The 20,689-nt window shown below is 43.6% G+C and overlaps 1 protein-coding gene across 1 annotated transcript in view; it reads right to left on the bottom strand.

Moving 5' to 3' along the window:
• Positions 1 to 507: 507 nt before the first annotated feature.
• LOC115458308 (extracellular calcium-sensing receptor-like) overlaps positions 508 to 20,689 on the bottom strand; it is a 33,043-nt gene continuing 12,861 nt past the window's right edge. Inside the window, exons 2-6 of the mRNA XM_030188187.1 lie at positions 9,668 to 9,956; positions 5,541 to 6,362; positions 3,536 to 3,763; positions 1,527 to 1,650; positions 508 to 1,436 (exon numbers count right to left, since the gene is read on the bottom strand). Coding sequence (XP_030044047.1) covers positions 508 to 1,436; positions 1,527 to 1,650; positions 3,536 to 3,763; positions 5,541 to 6,362; positions 9,668 to 9,956 — 2,392 coding nt within the window. The remainder of the gene's footprint in view (positions 1,437 to 1,526; positions 1,651 to 3,535; positions 3,764 to 5,540; positions 6,363 to 9,667; positions 9,957 to 20,689) is intronic.

Here is a 20,689-nt window from a genome sequence, read left to right as displayed (position 1 = left end):
CTGTGGCACCGTTTTGACGCTTAACTATCGTTAAACCTGTTTAAAAAGGCATACCCTACTGATCCAACTTAAATGCCTGATCTCTGCAACACAACAAAACTAAAGTACGGAATGGACATAACAGCGGGAAATAGCCGGATATCCCCTGCTGGATATTCCTGATTAATGGCTAGGAGATAATCAGGTATATAGATATAAACAGGTTGGAGTCAGTCCAGAGGGCAGCTACAATATTGGTCAGCGGTCTCTGTCGTAAAACATTTAGGAAAGTAAAGTAACAAAAGAGAGGGTCCAAAAGGACACAGATCAGAACAAGCAAAACAAGAAGCACACAAGGGCCTCCATGGCTGGAGCAATAGTACAATCTTTAATGAAATAAGACACGACACGGGCCGTGTTTCGGTTCAAACGTGCGCCTGCCTCAGGGGTCAAACCAATGTCCTTAACAAATAAAAAGGACTCAAATAGATAATAGTACTGAGAGCTTACAAATTCTATATCGTGTGCCTAGATTGCTTTAATCTTCTTGCTTGGTCCTCCCTTCTGTCCCATCAGTTTCTCCCTTGAATTCAGTTCAGGCCTCACCAGAATGATGTAACATTTGGGGAAGAAAATACAGGATAGCAAGGCAGAGCTGGAAGACAAGATGGCAAAAATCTCCATGGCAACCATGTACTTGCCATGGGTGCTGAGGTAGGCCGGGATAAATAACAGCCACACACTGAGGAATGCCAACATACTAAAGGTGATAAATTTTGCTTCATTGAAGCTATCAGGAAGGTTTCTGGCTAGGAAGGCCACAATGAAACTCATAGTGGCCAGAAGCCCGAGATAACCCAGCATACACCAAAAAGCAATAGGAGACCCTTCATTGCATTCAACTATTATTTTTCCAGGAGAACTTTGAGTGTTATACTCTGAGAAAGGAGGGGAAAGAATTAACCATGAGACACACACAAGAGCCTGAATCAGGGTACAAACACTGATGACCACATAGGAGAGTTGAGGCCTCACACATCTCCTGAAATTACTGCTTGGTTTAGTGGCATTGAAGGCAATGACCACCATAATGGTTTTGACCAACACGCAAGAGATGCAAAGAGAAAAACTGATGCCAAAGACAGCTTGTCTGAGGAGACATTTCTCTGGGCTGGGATAACCAATAAAAGTCAGTGAGCAGAGAAAGCATAAGGTAAGGGCCAAGAGCAGGAGATAGCTGAGGTTGCGGTTGTTGGCTTTGACGATGGGTGTGTTTCTGTGATGGATGAAGAGTCCCAGGGAGGCAATAGGAATAAGAGAAAAAATAACACCGGCTGCTGCCAAGGTGGTCCCCAACGGCTCTTCGTAGGAAAGAAACTCTATATTTCTTGGGACACACTGATCTTGTCTGGCATTGGGCCAATGATCCCATGAGCACCTGGAACACTTTGCAGAATCTGAAAGATGAAATGAACAAGATTTCTTCTGAGCTTTGTGACCATCTATTTCAGAGTTTAGTGGATCATTGATACTATTCATCCACTTACCTGTCTGGTTAGATACCTCTCCCAGGGGACACAAGACACACTGGTAGCAGCAGATGGGAGCACCTTCTCTAACAACTTTCCTATAGCCAGGGGGACATCTGTGACTGCACACAGAGAGTGGAACCTGAACACAAAAAATGATTCATAATGACTAGTGGCAATTAGATTTCCCACTAAAAATAAAGGACTTAAGCTCACGTGTACCAAGATGATAATTTTATAACTCATCTCCTAGGTAGGAAGTCCAAGTAGACACCTATTTTGGGTGTATATTAAAAAGACAACATAGAGGGGCATAATCGAACGGCGGCGGCCATCTATTTGGCCGGCACCGCAAAGAGGCGGTCCCAACCGTACAATCGAAAAAGATGGGCGCCCATCTTTTTTTTGATAATACGGTTGGGGCCGGCCAAATTCATTGGATTTGGCCGGGTTTGAGATGGCCGGCATCGGTTTTCGGCAATAATGTAAACCGAAATTGGCCATCTCAACCCCGGCCAAATCCAAGGCATTTGGTCGTGGGAGAAGCCAGCATTGGTAGTGCACTGGTCCCTCTCACATGCCAGGACACCAACCAGTCACACTAGGGGGCAATGCAGTGGACTTCATTAATTGCTCCCAGGTACATAGCTCCCTTCTCCTGGGTGCTGAGCCCCCCCCAAACCCACTCCCCACAACTGTACACCACTACCATAGCCCTTACGGGTGAAGGGGGCACCTAGAAGTGGGTACAGTGGGTTTCGGGTGGGTTTTGGAGGGCTCTCATTTACCACCACAAGTGTAACAGGTAGGGGGGATGGGCCTGGGTCCGCCTGCCTGAAGTGCACTGCAGTACCCCCTAAAACTGCTCCAGGGACCTGCATACTGCTGTCATGCATACTGCTGACATTTCAGGCTGGCATAGAGGCTGGCAAAACTGTTTTGTTTTGTTTTTTTTAGGGTGGGAGGGGGTTGGTGACCACTGGGGGAGTACGGGGAGGTCATCCCCGATTCCCTCCGGTGGTCATCTGGTCATTTGGGGCACCTTTTTGAGGCTTGGTCCTAAAAATAAATGGACTAAGTGAAGTCAGCCAAATGCTCGTCAGAGCCGGTCTTTTTTTTCCATTATCGGGCAAGGGCGGGCATGTGTTAAGCACGCCCCCATCCCGCCTTCGCTACACCTCCAAAACGCCCCCTTTCACTTTAGCCGCCCCTGCGACAGACTGCAGTTGAATCCAGCCAAAATCGGCTTTCGATTATGCCGATTTCACCGGCCTTGAGAGATGGGCAGCCATCTCCCGATTTGTGTCGGAAGATGGCCGCCCTTCTCTTTCGAAAATAAGCATGATAGGCTTCCATGTGTCTTTGTAAAATAATCTCACAAAATCTGCAATAAGCATGTGTGAATAAAATCGTGTACATTTATTCCTGTTAGAAAGTTGGTGTGAATATTCTATATATACACCAAGTTACATCTGTGGCCAATCCAGGTCACAAGTACCTGTCAGAATTCCAAAGAGTAGCAACATTCTGTTATCCCAAAGAGCAGCAAGATTACAGAATTCCAAATAGTAGCAAGATTCCAGAATCCCAAAGAGCAGCAAGATTCCAGAATCTCAAAGAGTAGCAAGATTCCAGAACCAATCCCAGGGCAAGCAGTGGCTTCCCTCATGTCCATCTCATTAACAGACTGTGGAGTTTTCCTCCCAGAACTTGTCTAAATCTTTTTTTAAACCCAGATATGTTAACCACTGTTACCACATCCTCTAACTTTATTTAAAAGAGAAGGGGACAAATTGTACCATTGCATAAATCACAGCTGAACAAATTATCAATAATGGCAGAGGTCATTATATAAATTATCATTAGATGGATTATTGCCATTGGACAAATTATATTGTATAAATTGTTCACTGGACAAATGCCATCCTGTTTCTGCCTAGTTCTGCTGTTTTTGGAATATTCCCTGCTCACATTTGCATGTGATCAAGAAGGAAGCCATACTGCATCTGAAGAAGTCCTCTTCATACCTGTGCTTCCCCTGACCCCCAGAAGATGGCGCTCATGTTGATGGCGAGGTGCTTCCCTGGAGCAGCACTGGAGTCGTAGCTGCCCACCTTCACATGTCGGATGGTGCCCTGAGCACTCTGCTGCCAGTTGATGATATCATATCGGGCAGGAGCATTTCCTTGTTCATCGAAAAAGATCTCATTGCCAATCCCGTTATGAAAATGGACATTCTTGATATAATGCAGCAGCTGGAAGAAGCAAAAATGAGGAAAGAATGTTATTTTAGCTCTGTTTCTCTTCTACATTTTGGTGTGATTTACAATATTTATGATCCAGTGCAGCTGCAGTTCAAAGAGTGATGAGGAAGGAAAGGAAAGGAGGAAATGAGAGAGAGACAGAGAAAAGGGGGAAATAGCGCGTGGAAAGAAAGAAAAGAGAGAATAGGAAAAACAGAACCAGAGAGATAGGTTGGAAAAGATTTAGTGAGTGATGGTGAAGCAGACCAGAAATCATGAAGTGCTGGGCAATTTTATTAAAATGATCACCCGACGCGGCCACGTTTCACCCTACAGCTGCATCACGGGTTAGAAACTAACAAATAAACAAATAAAAGAACAATTACAAATGAATAAAATCAAATGAATGAATGAACAATAAAATATAGCATACTTAAAAACAACCAAATATTTTTACAAAAACATCATTATGCAAACAATATAACAGCATGTGTATTCTAAAAACAATAAACAGAGTTACCGTATTTTTCGGACTATAAGACGCACCGGACCATAAGACGGACCTAGGTTTTAGAGGAGGGAAATAGGAAAAAAACATTTGCTTTTTCCCCTCTTCTAAAACCTAGGTGCTCCGGTGCGTCTTGTCCGAATCCCTCCCTCCAAGTTCGGGATCGCCCTCAGGGTTACCTCCGAAGGTAGAGATTTGGCTCTTTCCTGCCCCAACGTCACTAGACCACCAGGGAAGATCGCGTGAGTAGGGAGAAGTGGTGACAGGGCCGGGGGGAGGGCGATCCCGAACTCGGAGGGAGGGAGGGCGGGCGGCCTGCCAGCCGGCCAGCCAGCCAGCCAAATCTCTACCTTCGGACTATAAGATGCACCCCCCATTTGCCTCCCAAATTTTGGGGGAAAAAGTGCGTCTTATAGTCCGAAAAATACGGTAAATAGCAGTCTGTATTCATTAAAAACCATATCCCAATTAAACACACAAATACATGCATTAAGGATAAAAGACCAACCAATCAAAATAATCATCCATGAATAGATGACTATTCTGATTGCTTGGTCTTTTAACCTTAATGCATGCATTTGTGTGTTTAATTGGGATATGGTTTTTAATGAACACAGGCTTTTTTATTCAATTGTAATTGTTCTATTATTTATGTATTAGTTTCTAACCCCTGACGCAACTGCAGGGTGAAATGTGGCCACGTCGGGTGATTGTTTTAATAACATAGCACAGCATAGCAGCCGCTGAAGGATGAAGGAGGGGTCATGCCGTAATCCCTCCAGTGGTCAGCTGCTCAATTAGAACAACTTTTTGGAACTTGGACGTGACTAAAACAGGTCTAGATAAAAACATCCTTCTTTTTAGTCATAGGCATTCCTTTCCACTCGAAAATCCCTGTCTGATGTCCAACTTTTGGGTCCTCCCTTGCCCCGCCTAAAACATGCCTTCAACACACCTCCTTACTATTTGGATGAAGTGCAGTGTGAAACCCCAAAATTCTGTATTTCCAAAATCAGGATTTGGACGTTCTTAGCAGATGGACCTCTTTTTTAGGCAATTGACGACATCTGTCTGCTTTGAAAGTGAGTACCGTAGACTACAGAGAGAAAGGTGACTTATCCTAACCCTACCATATCAGTCTTTCCATCAGTAAACCCATTCCATGTTTCTCAATGGCAATGTAGAAAGCCGTCTTAAGAAGGCGAATACTCTTTCTTTTGCAGCTCTTTCCCCATAGTCAATTGGACCCTAAATATAATAGTAAGAAATACTGGGTCTTACTTGCCATGGCTGGAAATTGGCAACATCTGCACATGTGCCAGATCGGAAGGGGCCTCTCCCCTGCTGGCAGGAGCTCAATCCATCTAGAGCATGTGCAATAGCATGCACGGCATTGTAGATATTGTAGGCGGCCCTTAAGCTGGTAACATCTGTGGACAAGTTCCGAAGGCTGTCCAGATTCTCATTCCCTGTGCACAGATTGGTTCTGTTATTCTGGGACCCAAAGACAGCTTCCCGCTCTGGCCACTTGCAGCTAAAGGCATCTTCCCAGAATTTCATCAGAAATATATCATTTGGGGTTCTTGCAAGGTAAGTGTTCATGAGGAACTCTTTAAAGCCTGGTATTTCACCACTGTGGAGAGCAAAACCAATGGTACCGAAAAGAATTCCTGTGTACTTCTGCTGGGATAAAAAAGAAGATGTGGACCAAGCGTCGCTGGCTATCCAGATTTTCCCTGTCACATTCTGCCTCACCATCTCATCCATCAGAGGAATCAACTCTAAGCTACCAGAGAAGACTACAATGGCATTAGCTGTTGAGCTTCTGATTGTATGGGTGATGTGAACTGCATTCTTATTTGCTTGGATTGTCTCTGAGAAGGCCACACAAACTCCAGCCTTGACAATTTCTTCCTTTACCATCTGCACACCCTGCTGGCAGTAGTCATTTTTAAAAGCCAAGAACCCAACCCAGGTCCATCCAAAGTGTATCACTAACTGGGCCAGGCCCAGGGACTGGAAGACATCACTAGGGACAGTCCGAAAGAAGGATGGAAAGTGATTACGATCACTCAGCAATGGACTTGTGGAGAAATAACTGATCTGTGAAATGAATAGAAACATTCTTATTTTTCCATACATTGGGTGCAAGGATTTTGACTATGGAAGGTCTGCTTGAACCTCTAGTGAATATGACTTCCCTTATTTTATCTCTAAATCCAAAGCAGATCGCAATTTTGACAGAGATCATAAAGATGGACATTCTACTCGTGATTTGTGAGGTTATGTATTGCAATCAAGAAATACTGAGAGTCAAAAACTTCTGTACTTCTTTTTAAGTCAAAACAAGAAAGGATGAAAGGTTCTAAATAATTCTGAGAGCTCCATGCTGCACTTAGCTAAAGAGCTTCAGTAGATACCACTGTTTTTCTAATTTGTGCTCATTGCATATCTCTTAGCATATTATGGTGGGAACCCAAAGGAAGCCATAAATACTGATGAACTTCAGCTTGTCAAGGTGCAGTTTTGCTTCCTACCCCCCAGACAACAAATGATCAGAACCTCATATTTGCAGCTGCCAACTAGAATTCAATCTAAACTGAAAGACATTCAGTGCATATTAAGCTCCAGGAACTTATCAGATCTCAGGAGCAGACTTAAGGCAGCTGCATAATCTATATCTATATCTATCAATTCTGTCCTTGGGACGCACCTAGCCAGTCAGGTTTTCAGGATATCCACAATGAACATTCACGAGACAGATTTGCAAAGCATGAAGGCAGTGCATGCAGATCTGTCTCTTGCATATTCGTTGTGGTTATCCTGAAAACCTGACTGGCTAGGTGTGTCCCAAGAACTGGGTTCAGAACCCCTGTATTAGGAGAATTCCATAACTTTACCTGCCATTTACCTGCTACTTTAATGCACCGGAGGCACCTAAATCAGCAGGTATGCACCTAAGGGCTATAGCACTTCATGCAAGGGGACATACACATGGGTGGAGCCTGGGCAGGCAATGAATGTGTCTTGAACTTACACGCATAATAAACAGCATACCATAAGTTATGCACTTTGCATGGTGCACCTAGGCATGATGACTGAGATACACCTTATGTGAGGTTTCTCTACAGTGGAGTTTGGTCTTTTGACATACTGTGGATCTGACCATCATAAGTTTGACATCATTTAGTTTTGACAGGTTGGTGACCCCTGAAGAAGGCTTTATGATGAAACATAGCCCGTGTAGGGTCAGGTTTGTCTACGCCTCTGGTAGGTGAAGATTTTGTACTGTTGGTTTACTGTTGGAGAATAAGGTATTTTTAGAAGCTTGGACTTCATTCCCCTCTGGAGCACAGGCGATAATCGGCATTGTACGTATCATTTATCATTTATTCATTTTATATACCGTTTCTTATTGCAACTGCAAAACAGAATGGTTTACATTTAAAACGGTTTACGTATGTGGATGATTACCTTACCGCTAAGTGAATGGGTGGCGGTAAGGTCTCAGTCCCGAGATGTCACATTTTCCAAGCTGGAACTAGGTTTGTGAGCCCTTGGGCCACTGCCGAGGAGTGGCAGCGGCAGGCAACACCACCCTACACCAGAGACAGGGCAGAACTCTGACAAACAGTTAGGCTTCACCTGCACATGGCTACCTTTCACCAGGAGTTGAGCCCCTGGCTGCAGGTGGCCAGCAGGACTTATAGGACAGGGCAGAAACAGGATCCCAACTAGGCTGAACAGGGACTGAGGGTCAGAAGGGAAAGGAATAAACAGGGTCAGCAAGGCAGGGAAAGGAAAAGCTAAAGGACAGGACTGAAAACTGCAAGCAGCCACTAAAACACAAGCAGACAAGGACTAAACACAAAACTATAACCCAGAGAGAAGACTAGAAAACAAACCACAACCTAAACTAACTACACATAGACTAACTGAAAACAGACAAGAATTACAGGCAAGAACCCACACAAAGCGGAGGTGCAACAAGCACCAACAAACCAGGGCCTAAGGCGATGCAAAGGCAAAGCAGAAAGGTTTCAAAAGGGCTAATAAGCCCAGCAGCAGCTGAGGCTCAGCTGCAGCAATCACCAGGCAACTACGGGTGCTGTGTAGGTTCAACCAAAGCAAGCAAGTCTGGCAGCCCGGAAGATCCGGACCGGACTGGGCTGAAATCTGGAACGGGTGACAATAACCAGACAGTCCATTGCAGCCACCAGGTCTGGCCACCAGGTGGCGAGAGGAAGGAGAGCATGAACATGGACACAACCGTGATACAAGATGGACACGTGCCAATTTTAATTTTGCTGCATGTCCATTTTCCACTAAAACAAAAAGACATTTTTTTACAGGTGACCTGAAAAATGATTCTGCGCGTGTCCAAAACACGCACCTAAACTACCGGAAGCAATTTTTCAGTGCACCTTGGTAAAAAGGCCCCTGAAACAACTAACGCTAGCATCACTGTCTCAAAAGATAATTCTAAATCAGAAGATTTTCAGCTCTCTATTCCCCCGTACTTGGAATCAAAATATGGAACTCTCTACCTATTCCCATCAGAACACAAAACAGCTACCTCAACTTCAAGAAGAGGCTAAAAACCTCTCTCTTCCCAAAGACTGCTTCATAATATCCATCATGACTTCTAATTCCTAGTATCATCCATTATCCTTTCCTTTAATGTTTTTAGTCTCATGCATTACATCAATGGTCTCTAATGTTTCTCACGCCTCACACTAACACTATCTGCTTTTGTCTCACCTGGAATGTAATCCGCAGTGAACCCTGGAAAGGGGATATTAGCGGAATACAAGAATTGAATTGAAGCATACTCTGCTAACAGAGCAGAAAATTACAATATTCACAATGAAGCTGGATGGCGTTAGGTTCTATTTGTTGCCCGACAATGTCCTGCTGCATAAAGCTGCCTTCCAGTTCTAGTGGCCTTCCCGGGTGCTCTAAACCTTCATTCAGAGGAACTTGGGCTCTTCCACAGTATTCCTCATTGATGTCTCTCTCTCAACACTCCACACAGCTTGGCTATTGCAATGATGGTCCTCAGCTGAGGCCAAGATGGACACTTCCTTCAGAACTCAATATGAGTGTAGCTATGGACTATTATTTGGGCAGTGCCCAGGTAGGGGACACCTGTCTCTTAGAGCCATGTTGATCTTAAAACTTCCAATTATTATTAGTTTAATTAATATTTAATCTTAATGTATTAATCTGAGTGCCTACTATGGACAAGGTATGGAAACATTACCATGCATCTTCTGAGTATCCTTAGAATGCTGTTTCTTTGTTTCTTGAAGTCATCATATTTGAACTCTTTTCTTTCTGTCTACCAATTATGGTCAGTAGTCATCACTACTGCTATAACATAGAAAGGTAACATCTTCAGTTCCTACCTGAGGGTATCTGGATATACCCAACAATTGAGCCATGGCGATGGAACCGACAGACATTGCATCCCCCACCATAGTTGCAAATGGACTCCTCTGGCACCTGTAGTTTGGAATAGCCTCATCTGATCCTGTCAGCATCCATAGGGTCCCGTCTACAGCCCGCTGATGCATTTTACATGAGTCATAGACCTGGAACCCCAGAGTAACATTAGGTAAGAGAGTCTGGCCCTTGTTAATCTCTTCAATGGCAAAGATCATACTCTGCATCCACTCGTAAGTCTGGAAATAAAACCTGGAAGACACATGGATAGCTGATCACTCAGAGACAGCACTGATAAGATCATTTCTTAAAGTGGCATTTATCTTTATTATCACAGTTCATGAAAGCTACTGATATTATGTCTATGCATCTCATCCTGACCATGAACCTGCTCTGTGATTCCAGTACTAAAAAATACAGACACCAGTACCCATGAAGATCATTCCTCTTCTTCATACCTTCATGCTGTGTCTTTACTTAGATCCACATCTCCACTCTCATAAGAACAGAAGCAGTGCCATACTGAGACAGACCGAAGGTCCATCAAGCCCAAGATCCTGTTTCCAACAATGGACAAGATCCCAAAAGAGTAAAACAGATTTTATGATGCTTATCCTAGAAATACGTAATGGATTTTCCCACATCCATCTTAATAATGGTTTACGGACTTCTCTTTTAGGAAGCTATCCAAACCTTTTTGAAACCCTGCTAAGCTAACTGTTTTTACCACATTCTGGGGCCCTTTTACTAAGCAGTAGTAGGCATTTACACGTGTCTCCCGTACACCAAAATGCACCACCATGTTGCTCACTCAGGCACCCAGCAGTAGTTCAAGCATCTCTGCAGGCTTACAAAAAAATAAAAGTGCTAAAAAATACACTGAGGGCATATTTGGGGGGAAAAGGGTAGGCACGCCCAGTGCTAAGGTGGACAAACAGGTAGAAAAGGTGACACTGAAAGAAGGATGCTCGGGTGCATAAGAACTACTACTACTACTTATCATTTCTGTAGCGCTACTAGACGTACGCAGCGCTGTACACTTGAACATGAAGAGACAGTCCCTGCTCGACAGAGCTTACAATCTAATCAGGACAGACAAACAGGACAAATACGAGATAAGGGAATATTAAAGTGAGGATGATAAAAGAAGGGTTCTGAACAAGTGAATAAGGGTTAGGAGTTAAAAGAAGAGGGTTGACCAGCAGCAAAAAGAGGTGATAGTGCCCTTGTATAACTCTCTGGTGAGGCCCCATTTAGACTAATGTGTGGAGGAGTGGCCTAGTGGTTAGGGTGGTGGACTTTGGTCCTGGGGAACTGAGTTCGATTCCCACTTCAGGCACAGGCAGCTCCTTGAGACTCTGGGCAAGTCACTTAACCCTCCATTGCCCCATGTAAGCCGCATTGAGCCTGCCATGAGTGGGAAAGCGCAGGGTACAAATGTAACAAAAATAAAATAGATACTATTGGAGATTCTACATGGAATGTTGCTACTATTGGAGATTCTGCATGGAATATTGGAGATTCTACTTGGAATGTTGCTGCTATTGGAGATTCTACATGGAATGTTGCTACTGTTGGAGATTCTACATGGAATGTAGCTATTCCACTAGCAACATTCCATTTAGAAGGCTGCGCAGGCTTCTGTTTCTGTGAGTCTGACGTCCTGCACGACGTCAGACTCACAGAAGCAGAAGCCTGCGCGGCCACATTGGTGATCTGCAAGGGCCGACTTCTAGTGGAATAGCAACATTCCATGTAGAATCTCAAATAGTAGCAACAGTGGAGGAGTGGCCTAGTGGTTAGGGTGGTGGACTTTGGTCCTGAGGAATTGAGTTCGATTCCCAGCACAGGCAGCTCCTTGTGACTCTGGGCAAGTCACTTAACCCTCCATTGCCCTATGTAAGCCGCATTGAGCCTGCCACAAATGGGAAAGCGCGGGGTACAAATGTAACAAAAAAAAAAATTCTGGAGACCGCGTTTACGGAAAGATGTAAACAGGATGGAGTCGGTGCAGAGGGCGGCTGCAAAACTGATTAGCAGTCTTGGTGATAAAACCTATAGGGACAGGCTTATCAACCTCAACATGTATAATACGCTGGAAGAGAAGCGGGAGAGAGGGGATACGATAGAGACGTTTAAATACCTCAGTGGCATCAATGTACAGGAGGTGAGCCTTTTCCACATGAAGGAGACCTCTGGAATGAGTGGGCATAAGATGAAGTTAAGAGGAAATAGGCTTAGGATGAATCTAAGGAAATACTCTTTTACAGAAATTGTGGTGGACGCGTGGAATGGCCTCCCGGTGGAGGTCATGGAGACGAGGACTGTGTCAGAGTTTAAGAAAGCATGGGACGGACACGTGGGATCTCTTAGGAAAAGGAGGATTTAGTGGATACTGAAGATGTGCAGACTGGATGGGTCATACAGTAATGTAATTCAAACATGGTGGGATAAACACAAAGGAATCCTGTTTAGAAGGAATCATACAGTCTTCGTCTCCATGACCTCCCTGTCTCAGAGAGCCTGAAAATTCTCAGAGTAACAATCGACCATAACCTATCACTACAGACCCAAGCGAAATCCACCGTAAAGAAAATGTTTTTCTCAATGTGGAAACTCAAACGTGTAAAACCATTCTTCCCGAGGGAAATATTTCGTAATCTGGTACAGTCCAAGGTACTAAGCCACGCAGATTACTGTAATGGAATCTATGCGGGATAAAAGGATCAAATCATAAAGAAACTTCAGACCGCCCAAAACACAGCAGCCAGGCTTATATTTGGAAAAACACGTTTTGACAGCGTCAAACCACTCAGAGAAAAATTGCACTGGCTACCAATGAAAGAACGTATCACGTTCAAAATCTGCACGACTGTTCATAAAATTATTTACGGCGAGGCACCAGGATACATGACAGACCGCATCGACCTGCCAACCAGAAACACAACAAAATCTGCACGATCATACCTAAACCTCCACTACCCAAGCAGCAAAGGACTCGAATACAAATCCACCTATGCATCCAGCTTTTCCTACCTAAGCGCACAACTATGGAACGCATTACCAAAAGCAGTAAAAACTACGCTCGACCACCTGAATTTTCGGAAAGCACTACAGACATACCTGTTCAGAAGAGCATACCCCACCGACCCAACAAAAAAAATACCTGGTCACTTGCGAAACAATGTAACCAAAAACTGTAACGGACATTACGTGACTCTTCTTCCCCCTTTCCCTCTCTAAGTTCCCCCCAATTGTACCTACCATACATGTACCTCATTCTACCACAATATCACTTTGTATTCATTCATACCATGTATTTGTTCAGACCGTAATCGGCTAACGCCGTTAACGGTTATATGTAAGCCACATTGAGCCTGCAAAAGATGGGGAAATGTGGGATACAAATGTAACAAAAAAAAAAAAAAAATAAGTAGTATCGTCTTTGTACAATTTGCCACAAGGAGAGCAAAGTTGCTAACAACTGAGGCAGAATTCAACAAATGAGACACAGAATAAATCGAGGGGAGCTGGATATCAAAACTTCATCACTGGATATCATCACTTTATTATAAAACAGCCAATGCGGCCAGGTTTCAGCTTTACTCCTGCATCAGGGGCACAGTTTTAATATCCAAAAACCTTGATTGTCAAAATCAAAAACGATCTCAGGCAAAACCAAGGGGTAAATACCCTGCTAGCTACAGTCAATTATTCTTTTGCTGTTGTCAGTTTATAACCAGATATTCAATGCCAGGTCATATCATGGCAATGGCACCAAATACATGCAAATGGCCGGCACTTAACTGGTTAAGAGGGGTATAATCGAAAGGGGTGCCCAACTTCTCCTGAGGACGTCCTCACAGGACGTCCCAGCGAAGATGCGGGGAAACCCGTATTATCGAAACAAGATGGGTGTCATCTTGTTGTGGACGCCCAAAGCTCAACATTTAAGTCAACCTTAGAGATGGTCGTTCCCGATTTTCGGCAATAATGGAAACCGAGGACGCCCATCTCAGAAACGACCAAATCCAAGCCATTTGGTCGCGGGAGGAGCCAGCATTCGTAGTGCACTGGTCCCCCTCACATGCCAGGACACCAACCAGGCACCCTAGGGGGCACTGCAGTGGACTTCAGAAGCTCCCAGGTGCATAGCTCCCATACCTTGGGTGCTGAACCCCCCCAACCCCCCAAAACCCACTCCCCACAACTGTACACCACTACCATAGCCCTAAGGGGTGAAGGGGGGCACCTACATGTGGGTACAGTAGGTTTGTGGTGGGTTTTGAAGGGCTCACGTTTACCACCACAAGCGTAACAGGTAGGGGGTGATGGGCCTGGGTCCACCTTCCTGAAGTGCACTGCACCCGCTAAAACTGTTCCAGGGACCTGCATACTGCTGTGATGGACCTGAGTATGACATTTGAGGCTGGCACAAATATTTTAAAATATATTTTTTGAGGGTGGGGAGGTCATCCAGGTCATCCCTGATTCTCTCAGGGTCTCTCTGGTCAGTTCAGGCACATTTTTGTGCCTTGGTTGTAAAAAAAACACGACCAGGTAAAGTCGTCCAAATGCTCGTCAGGGACGCCCTTTTTTTTCCATTATGGGTCGAGGATGCCCACGTGTTAGGCACGCCCAACTCCCGCCTTTGCTACGCCTCCGACATGCCCCCGGGAACTTTGGTCATCCCAGCGACGGAAAGCAGTTGGGGACGCCCAAAATCGGCTTTCGATTATACTATGTGAGGACGCCCATCTTCCGATTTGTGTCAGAAGATGGGCGTCCTTCTCTTTCGAAAATAAGCCTGCAAATGGCAACTGGACAAAGATAGGGCTGCTTTTCTTGCAGCCCTATTTGGCTAGTTAAACTTAACCGGTTAAGAGCTGACTGTGCCCCGACTCTATACCCGAACCACCTACTGCATAGCCAGTAAATCGCTTTCAATATTGACCCCCAAGTGTACAGCAAATGTCACTCCTTTAGTAAGTGACAGAATATATCACAAGCTGAGGGTTGCACTGCTCCCAACTCATACAGCTAATCACATTAGGTTGTTTCTGTGTCTGATTTATAATAAAGTAATTGCTATCATATTGATGCAGATTATGTTTTGATATACGATTCCCCTCCATTTGCATTCTATATTCCTACGGCTAATGCTACTAGTGTGATCCAACCATTACAAAATGAATCCCACGCTATGGAATGAGGTCATGAACCAGACCTTCACAACAAATTTCTGCTTAATGGGTTTTCATAGAAATCTACCCCAACCTATTGGATCATAGAGAATGAAACCAGAAACCTTACGTGTTGCAGATAATCGGAGCAGGACCTGATGGGGCAAGAAGGAAGGGAGTCTCAAAGGTGCTGATCTTTAAATGGATGGGGAAAATTCCCCCTATCAGAATATCTCCGTTTCTAAAATACCCATTATCTAAGGGTCTGTGAACCCGACACCTTTCCTCCGTACCCAGGGAGGCAGAAACTGGCGTCAATATGAAAATCTGGAAGCACAACATCCCCTTCCAAAGGAAGAAAATTCCCACACTGCTCCCTAAAGCCATTGCTTCAAGAAAGACCTCGATCACTGTCCAAAGGCAATCTTTATTGCTTCCTGATAGTACCAATCGAAAAATGTATTTAAAAAGTTTTATTCCGCCTGATCCATAGTTCTCAGCGGATTACATAATTACATACACAATCTATAAACAAATAAAACAACAAAAAACACTTCAAAATATTTAACAAATCAAAGTCGTGAAGCAAATAATAATAATCATGAATCTCAACAAAGGCTATCTATACAGCAATTTAGTGGATAGAAAAATGCCTTAAGAATAGGAGAAATACATCCTTATTCATCTCTTTTCTTATGGGAAACACTAAGATTAAAGCAAAGTTGACAAAAACCTTTGAGCCAAAATCAAAATAATCTAAATGTACAGAATCGTACTGATCTGAAAATAAACTGTCTTAAATAACCTAGTTCAGGCTAATCTAATAGAAAACTGATTTTCAACTTTAATATTAATTTTGCAAAAAAAAAAAAAAAAGCCAACTGGAAGTCTTAAATTTCCCTTAAATATATCCCATATCCTTAATCTGTTGAGGTAGTTCTCCTCTTGACCTTAAAAATAAATCATTTCTCATGTTATAAGTTAACCCTATAATAATCTGAATAATGTTTGAGTTTATCTCAAAACACCCCAATATTAAGTTTGTGCAATGAACTTGCTTTCACTCTTAAACTACCCTAAAACGGAGGTCTTTAAAATCATTCTTTAACATTGCTCCACTCTTCCTGGGCCCCTGGCTTTAGTCTTCAAGTTGTCCTAATATTAAAGTGACATGGGATTTTATTTGTGTTCTGAGTGTCAGGTAATCCTCTTTGGATGTTTTTCCGGTGTCTTCCCTCCTTGTAGATTCCTCCTGCCTATGGCTCTGGGCTTCTCCTCTGCTCACACTGGATCCAGGTATCAGAGACAGGCACTGCTCCTGCTTTCTTTCATATATATAAATTAATCCATTCCCAGAAGAAAGCTAATCAGAGCTTTTGACTACTAATGAATGAAGGAGGGTGTCACTATTCCTGGGAGTTACTGTATTATACTATTAAATTGTAATTTGGAAAGGGAAGTGAGGTTGGGGAATGAGAACCTCAGAGAAAATTACAAGCTCCCTGCTTAATTCTTTAAATTCAACTCCCTGAATGAAAGAAGAAAATTAATTTCTACACCTGGCACTGAGATCAGCAATTGTCACAGCTATGAGGTGTCATCAGAAGATCACACAAAGGAATAGGTGGAGACCAGATGAAAGTTTAGCTTCTGCTTTCCGAGCCCTGGCTCACACAGTGAGATTTGTGGAAGAGGTGGGATTGGGAATCTTGTTCCATAGAAGTCACAGCACTGTGCTTTCACCCCTGGGTCTCTCTCAGAACTGGGGAGTATAAAAAAATCTCAAATAAACGATAAGCGATGTGCCAAAGTTTTATTCTGCAAATACCAGCTTCTCTTAGATAGGTGGCATCTACAACTTGACGCCCACATGGTTCATTCCAATTCTACAACAGCATCTGGGGACACCCCCCCCCCCCCCCCGATAATCAAAACCATTTAATCTGCCAGGAACAGCACCTGGCTGGTTAAATGGCATTTAACTGGCTATCCAGCGATATTCAACGGGAAATAGCCGGATATCCCCTGTTGGATATTCCTGATTAATGGCTAGGAGATAATCAGCTATATAGATATAAATAGGTTGGAGTCAGTCCAGAGGGCAGCTACAAAAGTGGTCAGCGGTCTCTGTCGTAAAACATATAGGAAAGTAAGTAACCAACGAGAGGGTCCAAAAGGACACAGATCAGAACAAGCAAAACAAGAAGCACTCAAGGGCCTCCATGGCTGGAACAATAGTACAATCTTTAATGAAATAAGACACGACACGGGCCGTGTTTTGGTTCAAACGTGCGCCTGCCTCAGAAGTCAAACCAATGTCCTTAACTAATAAAAAGGACTCAAGCAGGTGACAAATTAGGAATTAAAAGCAGCATCAAACAGGTAGGCCTTTAGCCCGATTTTGAAGGCGGCTAGGGATGGAGCGAAGGACAAAAGATTTTCTTTTTTTTATTTGACAGCTTTTTAATTGATTTGAAATCTTACATAGTAACATAGTAACATAGTAGATTACGGCAGAAAAAGACCTGCACGGTCCATCCAGTCTGCCCAAGAAGATAAATTCATATGTGCTACTTTTTTATTTGTACTGTCCTCTTCAGTGCACAGACCGTATAAGTCTGGCCAGCCCTATCCCCGCTTCCCAACCACCAACCCCGCTTCCCAACCACCAGCTCTGGCACAGACCGTATAAGTCTGCCCAGCACTATCCCTGCCTCCCACCACCGGCTCTGGCACAGACCATATAAGTCTGCCCAGCACTATCCCCGCCACCCAACCACCGGCCCCGGCATAGACCGTATATGTCTGCCCAGCACTAGCCCCACCTCCCAACCACCAGCTCTGCCACCCATTCTAGGCTAAGCTCCTGAGGATCCCTTCCTTCTGCACAGGATTCCTTTATGTTTATCCCACGCATGTTTGAATTCCGTTACCGTTTTCATCTCCACCACCTCCCGCGGGAGGGCATTCCAAGCATCCACCACTCTCTCCGTGAAAAAATACTTCCTGACATTCTTCTTGAGTCTGCCCCCCTTCAATCTCATTTCATGCCCTCTCGTTCTACCGCTTTCCCATCTCCGGAAAAGGTTCGTTTGCGGATTAATATCTTCCCATATGTAACTCCACCAAATGTAACTCTTCCTTCACATCGACACCAACAAAGTGGTGAAGGCTTCAGGGAACATCCAGTGCAGATGAACAGGCATTGATTACCAACGATACATAACTTTAAAACTGTATTCATGCAAGTTTTCACTCCCATCCTTTGACCCTTCATTGTAGAACTTCCTTTCTATTGAAAGGGGGCCAGCTTCTGTATTTTTTTTTCCCTGGGAGTTGAATGTTTGGTATTTTCCTTTCTACCTTTCCTCCAAGTACTGTATACAGGATTAGATCTTTTAAGTCTGTCCCCATTTACTTTATTGTGAACATGGCTGCCCATTTTAGTAGCCTTCCTTGCCTCTTGACTGTTCAGTTTTATTTCCGGAGAACACTAAAAACTCATCTGTTTAAAAAGGCATATCCTACCAATCCAACATAAATGCCTGACCTCTGCAACACAACGAAACTTAAACACGTAATGGACATAACACAACTCTCCCATTGCACGATTCCCTTATGTGGTTGGATCACATGAACTTAATCTTATCTCAACATCACTCTGTATTTGTTCCCACCAGAGTCTGCAAACGCCTCTCCGGTACTATGTAAGCCACATTGAGCCTGCAAATAGGTGGGAAAACGTGGGATACAAATACAAGAAATAAATTAATAAATAAAACAGCTTAAACAATTATTGTAGCTGGTAGAAACAGTATTAATAAAGGCTGTGTTTTGTGCTCATTTTTCTACACTGTTCTATACAATATAATACAGTAATATATGGCCAAATTTCAGTGAGGATATCCTGTTTACTGATGGGTTCATCTTAACTGTTGTAATCTGCCTTTGGAAGTCTGGTGTTATTAAGATGGAATATATTGAAATAAAATGATAGTAAAATTACAACAAAACTCAGTTAAGATATACAATAAAGAAAATGTTCTACTCAATGTGGAAACTTAAACAAATAAAACCTTTCTTCCCGAGGGAAATCTTTCGAAATCTAATACAATCAATGGTCCTAAGCCATGCGGATGACTGCAACTCAACCTATGCGGGATGTAAAGAACAACTTGCAAAAAAACTCCAGACCGCCCAAAACACAGCTGCCAGGCTGATATTTGGTAAATCACGCTTCGAAAGTGCTAAACCCCTCCGAGAAAAGCTGCACTGGCTCCCAATCAAAGAACGTATCATCTTCAAAATCTGCACCTTTGTCCACAAAATTATCTACGGCGTAGTCCCAGGACACATGACAGACCTCATAGATCTACCAACAAGAAACAGAATTGGATCATCACGATCATACCTAAACGTAAATTACCCAAATTGCAAAGGACTTAAATACAAAACAACTTACGCATCCAGCTTCTCCTACGTGACTGCACAACTATGGAACGGACTCCCAAAAGCTGTAAAAATAATCCATGACCATCTATCTAAACTTCAGAAAATCACTAAAAACCAACCTCTTCAAAAAGGCTTACCCCACCGAACCAACGTAAATCCCCACACTCAGCAACACAGCTTAACCAATGATTGTACTGGACAATATACAATCTTCATTCCCTTCAACCTTCACGGTGCCTGACACACACCTACCTCATTCGACCACAATACAACCTTGTATTTGTTATCAACCGACTGGTGAACGCCTTTACGGTATTATGTAAGCCACATTGAGCCTGCAAATAGGTGGGAAAATGTGGGGTACAAATGTAACAAGCACAAAAGGGGGAGATTCGCTTTCACTTGTGAAATACAACAATGCTGTAAAGGCGAATCTAATCATGCACAATGTGCAGGGTAACAAAATTTGGCAAAAGAGGGGAAAGACCTCAGAAAGATGACAGACAGCAAGACTGCTGACACTATTCCCAAAGGAGTCACTGTACTTTCTTTAATCATTGGTCTTATCCCCCACCTCCTCCCTTTATGTGGAAATATTTTTTCAAAAGATTTTTTGTAGAAATAATGCTGTGTGTAACAAACTTCAAAAGACAAAAACCACTTAGCTAATAGCAGCGACTTGAACGGGCATCCCCACCCAACGGACCCGTTTCACCGATGGGCTTCTTCAGGGTATAAGAACACCGAACAGAGGATCACTGCTCCAGTGGATAGTCATTAAGTCCTACAACAAAAAATAAAATGTGAAGAATAGATGATAAACCACCTACTCTGTCACATGGCAATATCAAAACTGGTCCTTGGATTGGCCAGCGTTCCAAAACAGCTGTTTGGCACGCTTGAACCAGTCAGGATTACGGGCTGCAGATGATGCACGGAGGGGGGCATGCAGTATATAAAAGACGCTGTTTTTTTGCGGCGCCTTGTGCAGTAGTTTTTTTGTTGTTGTTACATTTGTACCCCACGCTTTCCCACTCATGGCAGGCTCAATGCGGCTTACATGGGGCAATGGAGGGTTAAGTGACTTGCCCAGAGTCACACCAATGTGGCCGCGCAGGCTTCTGCTTCTGTGAGTCTGACGTCCTGCACGTACGTGCAGGACGTCAGACTCACAGAAATAGAAGCCTGCGCAGCCTTGTACATGGAATGTTGCTAGTGGAATAGCAACATTCCATGTAGAATCTCCAATAGTAGCAACATTCCATGTAGAATCTCCAATATTCCATGTAGAATCTCCAATAGTAGCAACATTCCATGTAGAATCTCCAATAGTATCTATTTTATTTTTGT

This window comes from Microcaecilia unicolor, chromosome 14, assembly GCF_901765095.1.
Source record: "Microcaecilia unicolor chromosome 14, aMicUni1.1, whole genome shotgun sequence".
NCBI lineage: Eukaryota > Metazoa > Chordata > Amphibia > Gymnophiona > Siphonopidae > Microcaecilia > Microcaecilia unicolor.
This window is presented reverse-complemented; position numbering and strand designations above follow the sequence as displayed.